Source organism: Pelecanus crispus, chromosome 10, assembly GCF_030463565.1.
Source record: "Pelecanus crispus isolate bPelCri1 chromosome 10, bPelCri1.pri, whole genome shotgun sequence".
NCBI lineage: Eukaryota > Metazoa > Chordata > Aves > Pelecaniformes > Pelecanidae > Pelecanus > Pelecanus crispus.
Genome location: NC_134652.1, coordinates 36,612,807 through 36,631,845, shown reverse-complemented (window position 1 = coordinate 36,631,845; position 19,039 = coordinate 36,612,807). Strand labels below are relative to the sequence as shown.

The window sequence follows — 19,039 nt, the reverse complement described above, 5'->3', positions numbered from 1 at the left end:
CCTGTCTCCCATAATAAGCCAGGGGAAGCCTTGAAAGATGAAATGAATATAATATAAATATAGTGTTTACAACTAACTAGCTATCCAATTTCTGCTTGCATTCCATCAAAAGTATGTTCAGCTCAGACACCCAGCGACTTGCATCACAAGCTCAGAGTGCCTAGGAACTCTCCCATTCTGTCCTACAGTCTCTTCCATGAGTTAATTAAACTCTAGCGTATAACAGTTTACTGACTCCGTTGCACTGTTTAAAATCTATTAACTAATTCAATTTGTGTGTTTCTATAAACCTTTGTAAAATGTTCAGGCTGAATGTAATCATGCCCGATTTATAGTCAATCTAGAACCAATAGTTTTCTCTAACCAGAGTAGCTCTATGGCTTCTTGACATTTTCTACTGGAAGGTATTTATGAGAAATATTTAATCTACTTCCTCCAATTCTGTGTGCATACATGTGAATTGCATAAGAATTCTTCTGGGAAGAATGCTTACTGCATGTCTAATTCCTAATCTGGGAAACATGAAATCCTGAGTTCTGTGCCTGCAGATATTGCAGTAGTCTTACTTGCTTTCACTTATGAACATTCATTATTCTGTCTCCCAGGACTTTTGCTAGAAACATGAAAATTGTTGTTTGGTCTACTCTTACAGCTTTTATAATACTTAACATTTTTTTGAATGATACTGTGTACTGGTATTACATGAAGCAGTCGTAGTGGATTCGGGGCTATGGTGTGCACAATGTACTCTGCTTTCAGTCAATTATTGGGATTGCATCTGCAAAATCAGGGTTGAAGATGAAACCTTATGAAGTTGTATTTTTGAAATCTCTTCAGTGTAGTGCACAATAAACAAAACCATCATTTAAATGCTGGCCCAGTCACCACCTGGTTGTGGGTTATGCCATGGGCTCCTATGGACTATCTTTGTAGACCTCACTAATTAAAGTGAAGGAAGGCTTGTATCTGGCAAGACTTGAAGGCAAAAGTAGCTATCTCAAGAACAGTGTATTTTGGAAGCTGTAAAAATCTCTGGCTTTTCAAATGAAATGATTTGTATTCGCTTCAGGAACTTGGCCAGTACTTGTGGGGATTTTAAACTATTCTGTTTTGTTTTGATTTTCACTTGTATTGTGCCAGAGATGTGCACCTCATTTCTGTGTGTGCAGTTTTACCTAGATCACTGCTTCCCTGCCCAGTAGAGCTGTATGAATATTTAGGAAGGAATTGCCTATTAATTCCAATTTCTAATTCTGAGAAATTACCATACTCGGTTCTTAGCTCCCAGTTGTTTCCCAGCATACCGTGAATGGACTGCACAGATGTTGCTCCTATGGTTGTTCTGCAGTTTTGGTTGGTTGTTTTTTTCTATAAATGTTATTCCTGATGATATTCTGATATTTCTATGTTGCTGCTTCATCATGGATAGCTTTTTCTGAACACAAAGGAGATTGCCTTCCTGGCACCCCTTTGAAACAGGAAAGAGAGATCCCACAATAATAACTAAAATTTAATTCTTCCAGGACTTCTGCCAGTGTAGTCATGTGAGGCAATAGGCAAATAGAGGCAAATACAGTTTTCTGTACTCATCAGGATACTGACGTTTAATAGTGTTGCAAACAGCTGCTGGGATTTTCTTCTCTACCCTCCACTGTTTGTTTTTGACAACCTTAGGCCCCATGTTTTATAAACAACATATTTCTATGTTATTTTTAATGCACTTTGATATCAAAACAAAAACTCTCCATGCTTCCACTTCTGTAACAGTGCTCAAAGGGTAAGAATAAGACCTTGCGCCTTAAAAATAAAGCAATTTCTCAGACATCATCCTCCCTCTGCTTTCCCTCTTCTGATGGTGTCTCTTTCACTTAAAAATATGAGAAAAATTTTAATTATAGCACAATAACTTCCCTAGTATTCCCTGCTGGCACTACTGCTGCTGTTCTTTGGCTGTTTATATGTCTCCCTATATGGCTACTTAGCTTTTAGCATTTTGCTCTAGAGGTGGCCAGAGTCAGAAACAGACTTAGTGAGTCATGGAAAAAATGATTGTTATGATTAGGATGAAGAGAAATAGATATTGCTTCAGATACTCCTTTTTTCTTTTTTTTTTTTTCCCCTTTCTTTGTTCTGCATTGTATTTATTTATTCTTTAATGCTACACAAGCCGTCTTTTGAAAATTTCAGCTTTATGTATTGCTTCGCATAGCCGAAACAGGAACATAACTTCAAACTCGTTTGTATTCAGCAAAGACACAGCATTATCTTTTTTTGAAGAAGATGTGTTTCACTGTTTAATTGCAGGATAGAGGATTTCTTAGAACAGAATAATAATGATAATTTATATGTGAAAGGTTAATTAAACCAAGCAAACCAGTAAAAAGCTACAGCAAGGAATTATGTGATGAGAGATAAAATTAGGCTGCTGGTTTGAATATCGTATGCCTCAAGCTCACCACAAATGTGACTAAGGTCATTGCAGTCACTGGTCCTCAAATAATACATTAAGGCTGCAAAAGTCCTACGATCTGGGCTATGCAGAACCCAAAAATATTTCTCTTGGAGATTATGAATCATTGGCCATGGATATGGTTCCACAGCTTTTTGTTGCTGATTATTGTAAATTGAAATCTTAATGTTTAAACTGCGATTCCTCAAGGTCACGTTCACGTACTTAATTTTAAGCAGGTGAGTATGGCTGTTTTCTTCAGTTGGACTTTTCCAGCACAGAAATTTTAACAGGTAACTTCGCAGTACTGGAGGTTCAATGTATTTTGTTCCTGGTAGTGAAACTTTTTATTATCACTTTCTTTTTATTATCTAAAATTCCAGCCTGAATAAAGCTGGGAATGTGAACATGACAGGAAAAATCCAGTTTTGTATTGGGATCCCATAGCCTTTGTAAATTACTTTTGAGAACATACAATGTATCCAGATAGTATATCCTAATGCGGTAAGATACAGTAAGTTAGAAGACAAAAAAACATTCCAAACATAAACTTAAACTGCATTTTATCTGAAGTTTTTTCTGTCCCTTGTGCCTGGGGAATCAATGGGAGCTGGCTTTAGACAGTGAGGCTATCCAAAAGCTAGTGGTGGAATTCATATCCAAATCTTGTCTTGATAATCAACAGATTTCTCTACTATCATTTCTGCTGTGCATGTTCACTGCCCTACCTACAAGGACAGCAGCATCAAAAAGATTGGTTTTTTTGCATTTTTCTAGCTGTAGGATTCTTTGCTTCTACTGAGTTTTCACATAGATACATTGGAGCAAAATGCTAAGTGAAAACACGTCCTTTGGCAACAAACCTGTCAGCATGTAAGAGCTTAAAAGCATTTTGTGTTCTTTTCTGTTCCAATCAGTATCTTTTATATATATTGTAAAAATAATTTTTTGCAGTAGGAAATTCAGTGAACTTGATAATTTAGTTGCATTGCATGTTTTGTTACAATTGGTATATTTCTTGTAGTGTTCTATGATTAAAATGAACAATTGCCATGTGTAGGTTTATAACATGGAAAATAACCTCTTAAGTGAAGTAATGTCCCAATGATCAGTTATAAGCTTATATGAAACATAATTTGAGAGGTAATTTGTAGCAGAACGTTACACTTTAATAATTTAAGTAAGAAGTTCAAGAACAATCAATTTAAATAGAGAAAATTGAACTTCAGACTCATTTATAGTTCTTCTTGCTCTGTTAATCTATTATCAGGTGGCATAATCAGTAATCTCATTGATATAATTATCATGAAGGCTACCATTTTGCTAATCCAACTGTATTGTTGGGTTTTCCGACAAGGTAGAAAATATTCGGGTAATTTTGCAATTATAAAAACGTGATGTAGACTATTTTGCGAGCACAAACATAATTAAATCAATATTTTCTTTGCAAAATGAAATAGCCTTCTCCCTTGGCATCTGAACTTCAAGAGAGAATATCCAGGAGACATTAGGTTTGGTCTAACAGTAATTTTGCATGTGTGGAATCACTTACGTAGCCTATTCTCTTCATCAAAGAATGTGAATATTTGTTTGGCTCCCTTGATTTCAAGAGAACTAGTACATGTTTAAGTGTTTTATGTATCCGTACTCACACACACACACGCCTATGCGTACAAACATGCATATTTAGGTAGTGGTATATTAAAATTGTCCCTAAAATTAAATAGAGTGTTCTATGTAATAGATAAATTGCAGCTACAGTAGGTTTCAGACACATAACCCTGCAAATAATGCAGGAATACAGTGCGTACATGTTTGTGTTATAAAATACTAATGGACAATAATTACAGTAGACTTTAATAAATAGTCCAATTAGCAGATACTAATGTAATGCTTTCTTTTGCAGCTCCGTAAAGCCATTATAGATCACATCTCAGACTCCTTCTTAGATACCACTGTTCCACTTTTAGTTCTCATTGAAGCTGCTAAAAATGGAAGAGATAAAGAAATAAAGGAATATGCTGCTATATTTCGAGAACATACCAGCAGGCTTGTGGAGGTACGTTTGATGGAGTTGCACTTTTTTTGAATATATGGTATAAGTGACTTGCCACTGCACATTTCCTTTGCTGGCAGATGTCATAAAACAATTAAGCCTGGCACTTCAGGAAAGGATACATAAATGGCCTAGGGTAATAGTAAACATACTCCATATTTATATAATGGCATGCAGTAAGATAGTGGGGTTTCGATAGTGGGTTATCAGCACTTATATAGTATTTCATTGCATAGAAATTAGGTGGTGGGGAATTCTAATTTGAGAAATTGGTGTAAGCCTTTCCACAAAGATATTCAGTGGGAACTTGATCAAATGTTTGACTCTAAGGAGTATTAGCTCAAAGTGTTCAGAATACTACTACCCAAACTATGTGAGACACCATATTAGTGTTAGTTGTTTGCCAGGTTTCTCACTTTGAAAGTTTATAGCCTGTGTAATGATATGCTGAAGAGGAAATGGTGGTCTGACACACAGTTTAGAGCCATGAACCCTCTAGCAGACTGAAAGCATGTTGGTGTATACGCTGAATAAATTCACTCGCATATATTGTATACTCAGTATTCATTTCTAAAGGATATACTTCTTTATTACTTATAAATGATACTTCTTTCTCACTTAGAAATTTGCACATAGAACTGGGGGGAGATTTTAGTTTGTTGGACAATCAGTCCTGCAAATGTGACTAAATATTCACTAACTTAAACTCATTTAGACTGGAGCTTGAAACACTGCTGGAATACTGAAGTCATGGATTTTGCAGGAATATTATCTCAAGTACTCGTAAGGAATGTGTTGCTAATTTTTGTGGGTTTCTTTAAAGCTTTTAGTGCTTTTGTGTGCAGTAATGCAAAAATGGGGAAAATCAATGAATTCACTCTGTGGCTGAAAATTTACTTAGGAAAACTGTTTGGCTCAGAATGAATTCATTAATCTTGGGTGATCTACAGATAATGAAAGGCAAATAGGTATCAGCTAAAGTAAAAGTAGGGTATTGCATTTGTATTTCTCTTCATGTTCATGTTGTTACACCGTAAGACTAGTTATTATTCTCTGATTTACAAGAGCGTCTTATTTTGACCATACTGCAAAATCAAATGAAAGCTAAAACACAAACCCAAAGTTTTTAAAGTTTTTTTTTATTTTTAGCTGAAGCTAAACCAGCCTGAAGTGGCTTGTTTTTTAGAAAGGACAGGTGATCTCTGAAGATCAGGTAACTTTACTGAATTTGGAATTGAGTCCAGGTCAGCTGCAATACCCAAATCATTATTCAATTTAGAAGATGTGAACCTAAAAATCCAATATTCATTTCCTTTCATGGGTTTGAATTTGTTTCCCAAATGCCAGGAGTAGCTGGCCATCAGGGTAGGTTTGTGATTAAAGGGGCTGATGGTTGCACAGATACGCTGCCTAAAAAAAATCTACAAGGACATGTAGCAGCTGCCTGTGAACATAAGACTGCCCAGAAGATAGCTATCCTTAGTGACGCAGGAAAAACTATAGCAAAGTTTCGCAATTCCAGAATAGTTTCTATCTAGAAAGGAGAGGGGCGGAGGGAAAAAAAAGTCAAATGTCCTTTTTCAGCACAGACATTATTAGTCCATTTCACAGTGTTCCTTCTGCAGTGATAACCAGACTAGACAGCGATGCCTCAAAAACTTACAGAGACTGCCTTTGTTCACCTCACTGAATGATTAACTCCAGATCCCTGTGTTTTTACCTAAACTTATTACTTAACTGCTATTAAGCAGAGCAGTCTGAAAGTATGTGTATAGTTCGTGAATGTAAATACTAGTGGAGATTCATTTACCCAGATTATTCTGAGGACATCAGAGATATTTATTTTACAAGCAAATTAGTAAATCATAAACAAATCATGTGAGGGGATAAAAGCAAGAGTCTCATGAGTTGTATAAAAGGAGTTCTATTACATGATAGACTGATCTTACTGTATGTAAATTATACAGTGTGTGTGTACATATTTATATTTATGCTGTGACTTAATATGCTGCCTACAGTGAAGAAAACATACTTTAAAAGATGTTTTAAGTAACTGGCTTTCAGAGAGGCTGCACACAGTGCCACCTCCTATTGTTGAATTAGTTGTTCCAAATTGTCGCTTTACTGGTGCTTATATCATATGCTGCTATTGAAAAGTATTGTAAGATAAAATTGAAGTTACCTTCTGGATATCTACTAGAACTGAAGTACCTTATTTAAAAGTTACTTATATTGGTTTAATACACTTACCAGTATCTCTAAGTGAGAGCTTGATTGATGGCTTTTTGAGAAACTGTACTGCTAAACTCTCCAGCAAATTGATTAGATAGTAGCTGGACTGCATCCGTCAACTGCTAGGCTGTCAGACGTAAAACAAAACAAAAATGAAAAAGTATTAACAGCTAAGCAAGTGGCCATAAAAGGGCTTTGTATATATAAACAGATTTGTCTGAATTTTAAGAAAAATTCAGTCATTTCCAACAGCATCAGCAAAGAAAAATAATTATGGCAGCTGTTTTGTGGAAAGTGTAATACCAATTCAGCTGATATAAATGGAATAGCATTTAAATACATTAGAGCTGTAAATTGGAAGCATATTTTGGTTTTCAGTGGCCTAAAACCTGTTAACCTGAGAACATATATATATTTTTAAATTGTCAGTAGTAGAGCACTGCACTGTTGCTTTAATTTGTCAAGGAATATAACAGATAGGCTTAGATCTTACTAATCTTAGTTTTCACAAGTATATGTACTTTAGAAATATACATATACTTCAGAAACTGAGAAGTGGCAAATACGTATGGAGCTTGGTTTCCAACTGAACATGGCACCATGGGTAATGGATAGATAGTCCATAGAAATCAGGTATAGCTAACCAGGGAGCCTGATTCTGCAAGAAGGACAGAACAGATAGAAAGGAGATGAGTTGGCTTTGAATCCTTGCTACTTCTATTATCCATCTATTTATCAAGGAATTTACTTTTTCTTGGTGAAACTTCCTATGTATAAACATCACCTGTCCCCTTTGGGACAGCTGCCCAGCCTTTTGCCAGGGATATGTTTCATAACATGGTGTTGTCTGCCATCTGTAAGATTTTGAGTTGGATGACAGATTAATTCAAGATCCAACCCTGTACAACATTTCTAGAGTTTATGAGAAAGTTGTCAAGCATCTTTGTATTTTATTAGAAGGTTCTTAAATGACAGTTATGATTTGCATGTTTGCAGGAGAGTCTTCGCATTCATTCCTTGGTTATTTATTTCCTTCTCTGTTATAAAAGCCAACAAACAAATCCCCTTACAACGTTGAGGTTACCAGATATAAGCTCATGTACGCTAGCTCATGTACGCTATTGCAGAATTGGGCTTGATCTCTGTGACTGAGAATAACTTAAGTCAAGTATTGAAGTGCAAGATCATGGTGGCCAGATACCTGGCTATGGAATACTAACAGAGACAATTGTTGAAGGTAACATATTTTGAAAGCTAAACAACTAAGAAAAAATTGTTGCAAAAAATGGCATACGACAGTAACTAGAGGAGGCTGGCAGGTGAGGTAGATGAGACGTCAGACAATTGTAGTATAACTATGAAGGCAGTTTTAGCATCTACATGTCATTGTGACATCCAAGGAGTTGGATGGATCATGGGCACCAAATGATAAAGCAAAGGCCAGTGATGCAAGCAAGACTGACCATATTGTTAAATACAAAATATCTTATTTATTAGAAGAAAAAAGTTTTTTCTTTTGTCAGCTGCTAACAGCCTTTATGGAACATAGGACACAGTGAAGCTGCTTGCAAGCATTGAGACATGAAAACCATCTCAGATGCTGACAATCCCTGGTTTTTGTCTTGGAGAACAAAAGCTAAGAAAAAAAAAAAAAACATTTACGTTCTCACTGTCGTTTTTTTCTGAATGTAAAACACCATAGGTGTGGATCTGAGCCCACTGTAAATCTCTGATATCCATAACATCCTATGGTAAAGAATTTCACAGCTTGACTATGTCTTGTGTGGAGAAGTATCCATGAAACCTCCACATGATCATTTATTTCATTTGCTGTGCCTGAATTCTTGTATCAGAAGAGACAGTGAGCACCAGTCCCTATTTTCCTTCTCTGTGCCACTTACAGACCTCTGTCAAATCCTCCTTCAATTGTCTGTTTTCCAAGTTGAGTATTTCCGGTCTTTTTAAATTTTCCTTGTTTGGAAGCCATAAAAGCATCACCTTGCTACCTTCCCTGTAACTTTTCTAGCACCTTCCAGCTCATGAGGTGGTAGGTCAGAACTGTGCATGCTATTCAAGATAGTCAAGATTATTTCATGATGTTCTCTGTTTCCACATCTGTTTAATTCCTAACAGTGTTTCTTCTCAGACGACTGCTGAACACTAAACTGCAACTTTCACAGAAAGTATATATGGTAATCCCAAAATCTTATTCCTGATTAGTACTAGTCTGCTGAGGTCCATCATATATGTGTAATCCTGGATGATTTTTCTCCAAAATGACTCACCTTGTATCTCTCTAGACTGAATTTCACCTTCTGTGTTATCATCTAGTCATCTAGTACCATGAGGTCCTTCTGCAAATCTTCATTAGTTCTTTTATTTACTACGCTGAATAACTTGGTAAATGATGCATAAAAAAACCTAATTAAAAGTTAATGCAGACACTGTGACCACAACAAAATTTCTGGCTTGTGCCTTTCTCCCATTTTCCTGCTGATTTGTTCCTGAGGTTGAAAAAAGTGATGCTAATCTATCTGTATCAGCTGAGAATTACTGGTTACTCAGCCACCCTGATTCTTGGAGGAGTCGTAGGATCCACATACCTGGATCTCAGTACTGCATACATGGTACAATTAATAGTCTAGCTCTTTCTTGGCAACCTCAGGGAGGGCATTCTTCTACTGCCTCCATGTATGGAAACAGGTCTGTCTGGTTTTGCTTGATTTTAACATTGGTCTCCTAAAAGACATTTATGGCATAAGAAACCTTTGTGGCTATTTCCTTTTCATAATATAAAGGTAACTTTTTGCTCCTGAAGATACGTGCTATATAAAATCAGCTGTATGTACTGTCTGCTGAAGTTTAATTATCTCCAAACTAAGGAAACAGGATTTTTAAAAAATGTAGCTTTTCCTGAATCCAGTCATGAGTTCAACTTCAGTAAGCCTCCTCTTTAAAAAATAGCGAATCAGCTCTATCCTGTCAAACACACTGTTCCAGCTGAACATGTTCCACACACCTACGAGGCTTCAGAGCAACGTCGTTGACCTCAGGTGATGATGTTAGTGTTGCAGCAATGATGAATTTGGTAATACCAATTTAAAAATGGAGACAGGAAAACATATTGTAAGAAAGAGATGATATTGCATTCTCAAAATAATCAGTGAGCCATAATTTGAATCAGCATAGTTTTATTACCTACTCTAATATGTCCTTTGTAAATGTTAATATCCACTGTTATTCTATGACTCTGTCAGTTGTAAATGATGCTGCTGTTGCTATATTGATAAAACTATCAGTGTTTAGTTTTCCCTCCATGATATTTCACTTGATTGCAGAAATTTGCAAAATAAATTTCTGAATCTGGTCATAGAATCATAGACTTATAGAATGGTTTGGGTTGGAAGGGACCTTAAAGATCATCTAGGTCCAGTGCCCCTGCCATGGTCAGGGACACCTTCCACTAGACCAGGTTGCTCAAAGCCCCGTCCAACTTGGCCTTCACTGCTTCCAGGGATGGGGCACCCACAATGTCTCTGGGCAACCTGTTCCAGTGCCTCACCACCCTCATAGTGAAAAATTCCTTCATATCTACTCTCAATCTCCCCTCTTCCAGTTTAAAGCCATTACCCCTTGTCCTATCACTACAGGCCCCGGTAAAAAAAAAAGAAATCTCTTCACCTTTTTTATAAGCCCCCTTCAGGTACTGGAAGGCTGCTATAAGATCTCCCCCGGAGCCTTCTCTTCTCCAAGCAGAACAAGCCCAACTCTCTCATCCTGTCTTCATAGGAGAGGTGCTCCATCCCTCTGATCATCTTCGCGTCCCTCCTCTGGAGCTGCTCCAACAGGTCCATGTCCTTCTTATGTTGGGGGCCCCAGAGCTGACTGCAGTACTGTGGGTGGGGTCTCACGAGAGCGGAGTAGAGGGGCAGAATCACCTCCCTTGACCTGCTGGCCACGCTTCTTCTGATGCAGCCCAGGAGATGGTTGGCTTTCTGGGCTGCCAGCACACATTGCTGGGTCACGTTGAGCTTCTCATCAACAAATACCTCCCAGCCCTTCTCGGCAGGGCTGCTGTCAATCCATTCTCTGCCCAGCCTGTGTTTGTGCTTGGGATTGCCCTGACCCGTGTGCAGAACCTTGTGCTTGGCCTTGTTGAACTTCATGAGGTTCACATGGGCCCACCTCTCAAGCCTGTCAAGGTCCCTCTGGATGGCATCCCCACCCCAAGCTTGGTGTCATCGGCAGTGGTGCTGAGGGTGCGCTTGATCCCACTGTCCATGTCACCGACAAAGATGATAAACAGTGCTGGTCCCAATACCGACCCCTGGGGAGCGCCACTTGTCACTGGTCTCCACTTGGACATCGGGCCGTTGACCACAACTCTTTGAGTGTGACCATCCAGCCAGTTCCTTACCCACTGAGTGGTCCATCCATCAAATCCATGTGTGTCCAGTTTAGAGACAGGGGTGTCATGTGGGACAGTGTCAAATGCTTTGCACAAGTCCAGGTAGATGATGTCACTTGCTCTTCCCTTATCCACCAACACTGTAAGCCCATTGTAGAAGGCCACCAAATTTGTGAGGCACGATTTGCCCTCAGTGAAGCCATGTTGGCTGTCGCCAGTTACCTCCTTATTTTCCATGTGCCTTCAGCGTAGTTTCCTGGAGGATCTGCTCCATGATCTTGCCGGGCACAGAGGTGAGACTGAGTGGCCTGTAGTTCCCCCAGTCTTCCTTTTTTTCCCCTTTTTAAACATGGGGGTTATGTTACCCCTTTCCCAGTCAGTGGGAACTTCACCGGCCTGCAACAACTTCTCAAATACGATGGATAGTGGCTTAGGAGCTTCATCCGCCAGTTCCCTCAGGATCCGTGGATGCGTCTCATCAGGTCGCATGGGCTCGTGCACCTTCAGGTTCCTTAGATGGTGTCAAACCTGATCTTCTGCTACGGTGGGCGGTTCTTCATTCTCCCAGTCCCTGCCTTTGCCTTCCGTGGCTTGGGTGGTGTGGCTTGAGCACTTGGTGGTGAAGGCTGAGGCAAAAAAGTTGTTGAGTACCTCAGCCTTCTCCATATTCTGGGTAACCAGGTCTCCCTTTTCCTTCTGGAGAGGGCCCATGTTTTCCCTAGTCTTCCTTTTATCACTGATATACGTGTAGAAGCTTTTCTTGTTGCCCTTGATTTAATTCTGTCAGGGCTTTAGGTATCCTAACCTGATCCGTGGCTGCTCAGACAATTTCTCTGTATTCCTCCCAGGCTACCTGTCCTGGCTTCCACCCTCTGTAGGCTGCCTTTTTGAGTTTGAGTTTGTCTAGGAGCTCCTTGTTTCACAAAGCCCTGTATATTTGTGTAATCAGTTCTCCAGTCACATAAAAATCAATTTTAGTATTGCAGCCAGCAAGTCCAATGGTGATAACTAATGCAATGATTTTGATGTTACAGGATTAGGATGTAAGTCTGTTTTTATGTAAAAGAAACCGTTGATATTTTCTTGTTATTTCCAGTTTAAGCATTTACTTGTCTGCTCAAATTAAAACATAAACTAACAATACTGACCCACCTCTGCCTCCCATACCTACCAGTATCATTTAACTTGTCATTTTGCTTGCTTTGTCTTTTTTCAAAGTTGAAAAAATCAGGTTGGGATTCTGAGATTTGATTGTGTTGGTGTTTTTTCAATTTAAAACCTTATTTACCCTGTTTACTCTTAATCCAAGATAAAGATTTCCTGAAGATTTATCTTGCTTATATTAAGTGCTTGTCTCTCCTTTGACTAAATGACTCTTTTTAGTCTCAATGTCTAATTTCTAGATAGCTGAAGTGAGGTGAGATGAATTGTACCTTGAAAGGTGGGTGTTGGTCTGTTTTGAGAAATACATTATGTTGCATTTTCTTATGGTCCGTACAGCAGTTTTTAATCAGGTGCATCCTGTTCTTCAGTGCATTTTTTGTATCTTTTTTTGAAAGATCCAGGATGTTTGCATAGTAGGTTATAATACTGTTTTGTATATAAATACAGTAGACCAAGTTGGACATTATAAAAACAAAAGTTCGTCTTCTCACAAAGGTTTCTCCAAGAATGAATTTGATATGGAAATTAGAAGTACTACTTGAAATATCAAGACCACAGAATTCTGTGGTTTCTATTTTAATCTGAAAATGAAAACTTCTCAAATGGAAACAATAGGTCTTGAGAAAGAACATACTTTTTTTTTGTCTTTGAATATGAAATGTTAATTGAGCTAAGCTAAATTGCCTGCTACACTGACTAATTGCTCATATTGTAATTTAAGAAACAAACTATCTTTATAGGCCAGTTACATTTGTAAATCAGCTTGATGATTAATATCTCTTACAAATATCTTCTGAACTAGCATTTGGAAGTTACAGTCTTTCCTTTAAAAATTGATTTAAGACATAACAATATAATACAGTTCAGAAGTATGTCTATAAATTCAGTGAAGTACAAAACATCAGTGAAATGGAAAGACTAAATACCACACCAGATCTGGGGCGATGATGTTTCGAAAGGTAGTAGCAACTACAGGTAATATCTTCTTCCTTGTTTTCTTATGTTTCTCTCTTCTGAGTTTATTAACTACTCTGTGCTCTTACCCTAGAGGTTCTAGCTTCTGTTAAAAAATGCATACACTTAGGATGTTAGCCACACTTATCAGGAATATTAGCTGGTGCTTTGTGGACAGTGCTAGTATTTGAAAAGCTCAGTGGCAAAGTGTTTGAGATACCTTGGTTAACATCTTTGCACTATTATAGCTGCACAATAATTGCACAAAACAGAATCTCTTAGTTGTAAATGTGAATAGTATCTTCAGATATATGGAGGAAGTGAAATGTCCCAGTTACATAGTAAAAAGAAAAAAACATTAAAATGCCCACTTTGGCTATTATATTGAACGCTTCCCACATATGAAATGGACACTCAGCAGCTGAAGTATTTTCATGAGTACCAAAGGTCACATTAAACATTCTCCAGATGGAGGTTATTCTAGGCTGCAGAGCCTTATATTGCTCATATTCTGCATCAAATATCTGTCAGTCTGAATGTTGATTTTGTGACATTGAAAAACTAGGATATATTGCAGAATGAAAAAAGCAACCAGATTTGTGTTAAGATCCTGTCTGTAGTCTATGTCTTTGTCTGTGAGCCTTGACTAAAATAAATTCCCAGAAGATGTGTTTCTGTTAGAAAATGCTTGTTGTTAATTGGAATTCCTTATTATAATGCAGCAATTTTGAGAAAAATATTTCTAAAAATGAAGATTAACTGCTGTGAGATTTCACACATTTAGGTTTTGCTTTGAAATGCCTTTTAATTTAAAATGTTACAATTAAATTGCAAATCTCATTGAAATATTTGATTATATGGAAACATTTTCAAACAGTCTTGTCTTCTAGGAAATTTCAAAATTAGCTCTGAATATAAACACTATTTAAAATTATGAAAATTATAACAAAAATAATAATGAAAAGCCTTAGGGGACTTGGTTGTATTTTATAGTCCCTTGTAAGACATGCCTGTTTTTAGTGAATACGGTGTTCTGGCCTGTGGTTCACTTCTACCAAAGACCAAAACAAATTCTGATATTGAGAGAACAAGTACGTAAAAGTGAACAAAAGTAGGTAAAAAGGAAGACTGAAATGTCATATCTACACGAGGAAAAATGCAGGTCCTCTGTAACTAGAAATTTCTTGTTTGGGAAAGCTGACAGGCTGTTCTCCTGAGCTGATCTATCAAAGAGATGTAATGCTTTCTGAGAGGAGGAGTGATAGGCTGGGTGAACTTGAGATTAAAAAAGGAATGTGATAGGAGCAGGGAAGAATCCTGATTATCTTTTCTTTTGGCACAGATGCAAATCTCCCACTGCAGTGTTTAAAGGTCAGCTGCACCAAGCAGAGGCTGAGAGATTTAATAGGAGAAGTGGAGGCAATGAAGTGAGCTTTGTGTTCTTCATCTCTCAGTACATGGATACATCATAGTCTCTGTAGTTTGATCTAGTAACACTGACTTCAGATCTACCACTCTGATAAACCTGAGGGTTTAGCCTATTGCCTAATTCTTGCCCTTGTGTTTTTCAGTTTGGGCTGTATTCCAATATGACAATGGTGGCTTCTAGGAATTAGGATTTCTAAGGTTGACTCTGTTACAACAATGGACAGTAACAGGCAGCACATACATTTAAGTGCATCAATGCTGTAATGTGTTGATATAGAACAGCAAAGGCATGCAGGACATACAGAGTGTTGTTAAAAAACAAGTTTGCCAGTTAATATAAAGATTTCCAGTGCAGGAAATCCAGCGTGTCTATTGAAGGTGAATTCTCCTTAAGAAATCATTCTTTTAAAATGAAGTTAAATGATGTAAAGGAGAAAAAATCTTGAGTTATAAAAAAAAAAAATATATATAAAAATATATTTTTTCATTTTCTAGTTGAACAAGATACAAGATGCATAGGAATAAACTATACAAACACTGGCAGAATCTTAAAGTTAATTCACTTTATGGAAAAAAAAAAAAACAAACCTAAGATGTTGAATAAAGTACCTTGCTGGCTCTTGTTACTTCAGTTACTTCTAAAGCTAGCTTTTAAAAAGATGAGACTGATGTCCTGAATGTGTTGGGAGAACTTTGCTTCACAGCTTTATAATTTGGGTCCAGGCACGCCTCGCTTAATATAGGGCTCCTGAGCCCTTACCTAGGGAGGTTGTCTCTGTCTCTGGATAGCAGAGCACAACAATAAGGACAAGGGATATTCATTTAAGCCCCCTTCACTGGAGAGTTCATAGCTTTTTGCCACTTAAACATGATCAAATTATTGTGTGCGGAATGACTGCAGTCTGGGATTGGCACCTTTATTATTTTAAATTTAAGTATAAATATTTTTTTAGCTTGTTGGTTTAGAGCCTTTCCTATTTAGCTAAGAGATGGACCCAGAAAATGTGTTTGAACTAATGTGAGCCAAATTCATGGAATTGCTCATCCTTCACAGAACTTAAGTTCTTCAAAGGTAGCATTTATTTCATTTGTGTTTCAATAGCACTCTGGAGACTCCAAGAAATATCTGGGTCCCTAGATTTGGGAAAACAGATGAGACAGATAAACTGTAGGAGGAGACAGAAAGGCAGAATGAATTTGTCATGTGGATCAATGACAGAGCCTGGAATAAAGCAGAGATAAGTGAATTTAGCTAACTCAAAATCAGTCACCATTAAACTCAGTTAAGAATGTCCATGTAAGGGTTTATCTGAATTAACTCCTTCTCTTTAGAAAACCATTAGTTGGTGCAATTTCTGTAAAGAAATTGAGGTTTCAGATATACATAGATATTAATATTATTTTTCATTCAATGCTATTACAATGCCATTTTGGCAAGCAATATGGAAGAACTTCGATATGGTACAACTGAAATGTTTTCAGCGTTAACCATATTAATCAATATGTTGGCAAAACCCAGCACAGTGGAAATAATAGTAAGTATTTGGTAATCAAAATTAATCTATATTGACAATAACTTCATAAGCATGCTATAAGAAAACTCTTCCTTTCTCTCAAGCAAAACTCAGGGCCACTGGCTCTTGAATTAAAGCTTTCTACATTTGCCTCTTGTGGAAAACAGTTCTGCCAAAAGTCAGTTTCAACATGGAATCTGCAACTTAATCGTGATAAGTAGCTTTTCATTTTCTATACAAACAGTAAATATTTCTCTTCAAGTACAATGGGAAAATTCTCACGACTTCAATCTGGTTTATTGACACATATATATAGAAAAGATGATAGCTCTTATTTGCCACTTTGTCTGATTTTGTATGTAATTTGCTCTATCTTTCTGTGTCAAATTTTAAATATACTGACCCAGAAAATTGGGTTTTGAGAGGAACTCACCATAACTCTGAAAGATGCAGACAAAAAAACCCTAAAAAATCATCTCTCTCTTGTGCTTTCCTGAGTCTACACCAACCAACCTTCTAGCAGCCTGTTATGGCTATTATTTTAACCTCTGAACGTCCAGTACATAAGGACTACATTCCTTCACGTTACTTTTCTTTTACTTGGAGCTAAGGATCATGGGAAGAAAACTACTTGAATTCTGAAAACCAGCAAAACCCCAGAGATTTGCCAAAGTAATACTTACATAGCTTCCTGGCAGAGAGCAACTTAATCTAAAATGGTATTTCACAATCCATTAATAAATTTTGCTTTACATATTAAAGTACTGCATATACAAAGTACTGTCAACTGGAAGTTTCTGATTTCTTTCTACCACCTTCAAAGACAATAGGGAATTGAGTATTCTCAGCACTGCACCGATTTCTATGGGTTTTCATCCCAGACTAAATAAACATAACATTTTAATGCTTCATTACTAGTTCTTTAGTATTGATTTTACTGAGCTATTGCAAAACAAAACTACTTCTGACAGTGGCAAAACTCTGCAACAACTGCATGTGTAGAGGTCAAACTGACAGATTACTGAACATCTTTATTAACTTTCAGGAGAGCAGAAGAGAGCAGAATCTTTTATCGTTCCTCTTAGGAGCACAATCAGAAGACAAGAAACACGAGTCCTGTTATGTAGAAGGTTTTAGTTTCAGACAGTTCGATGCTAAGATTTTCATCCCCAGATGTAAGATCAAAGTCTAGGGCTTGTAATTTTTTTGCCGGCACTTTCGTTACTATTCTTCTTTAACCCATAATATACTATCAGTGGTATCATCATATAATCACATCTGTGTCAAAATAGCAATTAAAGACCCTAAGCTGAAGAGTATATCATCATCCCTATTTTTGCATTACAGTTTAATTTCTATTAGTCATGTACATAAACATACACAGCAGCTGTCACTAGGATGCAGGATCCTGTTGTACAAATAGTCTGTGGATGCCGAACTTGTGTGGTTTTCTGCTTGAAAGAGCATATATCTAAGTATGAAACATGAAGCAGTTAGCATATCGAGATAGGCATGCAGAATATTGGTCAGCATTTTGGGAATAAAATGTACCTGTCAGCAGACTAGGAGGACATTTTTTGTAAAAAGATGAGCGTTTTTAAGCACGATGAATATTTATGAATGGGAAGTGGATTTTCGTTACATTACCATACTAATTTCTAGATTCAGTCTATCCTTGACAAATTAAGTCTCCTCTCTTATCAGACACGTCTTTTTTTTTTTTTTTTTTTACTCTTATTTAGCTAGTTAACACAATGCTTTGTTTTTGAGAGGAAAACCAGCTTCAGTTTGCTAATTTCTATGCATCCTCAGTTTGTGTGATACAGAATTCCCATTCAGCACTCCCCTGTTTTTGTCTGACTTTTTCACTTTCAAGAGAGACCAGCATGCAGCCTGGCTGTTCAGGCAGGGTTTAGTTAACAGCACATCCGTGAGATCTGGGCAGCAGGGGTTCCTTTCGTGTAGGTTCTTTGTTGCTGCAGTTCAGTTAAATCCAAAGATCTTAGCGGATCCATTTTAGCAATCCAACTGCTGACTTCGCTTATTTTAGCAAATCTGTGATTAGATAGGTCTGCAGCAAGCAATACCAATCTAACTACAAAATCAAAAAATACACTTCCTCATTTTACTTACAGATAATTTTTTTTCTGCAACTTTTTTAAAAATCAAACTTTTAATGTCTGGAACACAAATTTAATGCCAGTAATCCCAAGGGTTAGGTCTAAACCCCTGCTTTCCATTTTAGCTAGAATTCATTTCTGTGCTGAAGGCTCCAAGAGTCCTTCAGCAAACTGACCTGCTTGTCAAGATGTGACAGCTGTCAATAAACAGCATAGACAGCCTTACTGGTTACAGCCTTCAAACCCTCTGTTGTCAGGTGTTGCTCTGGTTGGTTGGTTGTTTGCAGATAGCATGCAAAAGGGAAGCCTAAAGATGGTAATCGCATTTGGGGGTGTGTGTGGAATTATTTCTAAAATGAAAGGCAGCACAGGAAAAATGCACAAATGCTTTTAATACAAAAAAATGCTTTAAATTCTGATAGAAGAAGCCTGGCAACCGTAATTGAGAGATGGCAGGCAGATGGAAGGAGGCCTTTAAAGACAGGTAACTTGTTCTTGATGTATTGGAGCTGGTAGATGGATGCTTAATGGAGAGCTAATGTGGTCAAAATAGTGAACTAAGAAAATCAATTCAATAAAATTAGCTTAGAGTCAAGCCTGTACTTCTAAGCATATGTAAACTTTAAGACTTTGAACCTTGCTATTTTGGGCCTCACAGAGTTCCAGCATCTTGCAGCAAGTCCTGAATTCATAATGTGAGAATTTTTGCACCTT

At 37.4% G+C, this 19,039-nt stretch overlaps 1 protein-coding gene across 3 annotated transcripts in view; it reads left to right on the top strand.

The window, feature by feature from the left end:
• Positions 1-19,039, top strand: part of CTNNA3 (catenin alpha 3) — a 544,923-nt gene that overhangs the window by 311,582 nt on the left and 214,302 nt on the right. For all 3 annotated transcript variants that reach the window (XM_075717289.1, XM_075717292.1, XM_075717291.1), the window contains one exon: positions 4,356-4,508. In XM_075717289.1, coding sequence (XP_075573404.1) covers positions 4,356-4,508 — 153 coding nt within the window. The remainder of the gene's footprint in view (positions 1-4,355; positions 4,509-19,039) is intronic.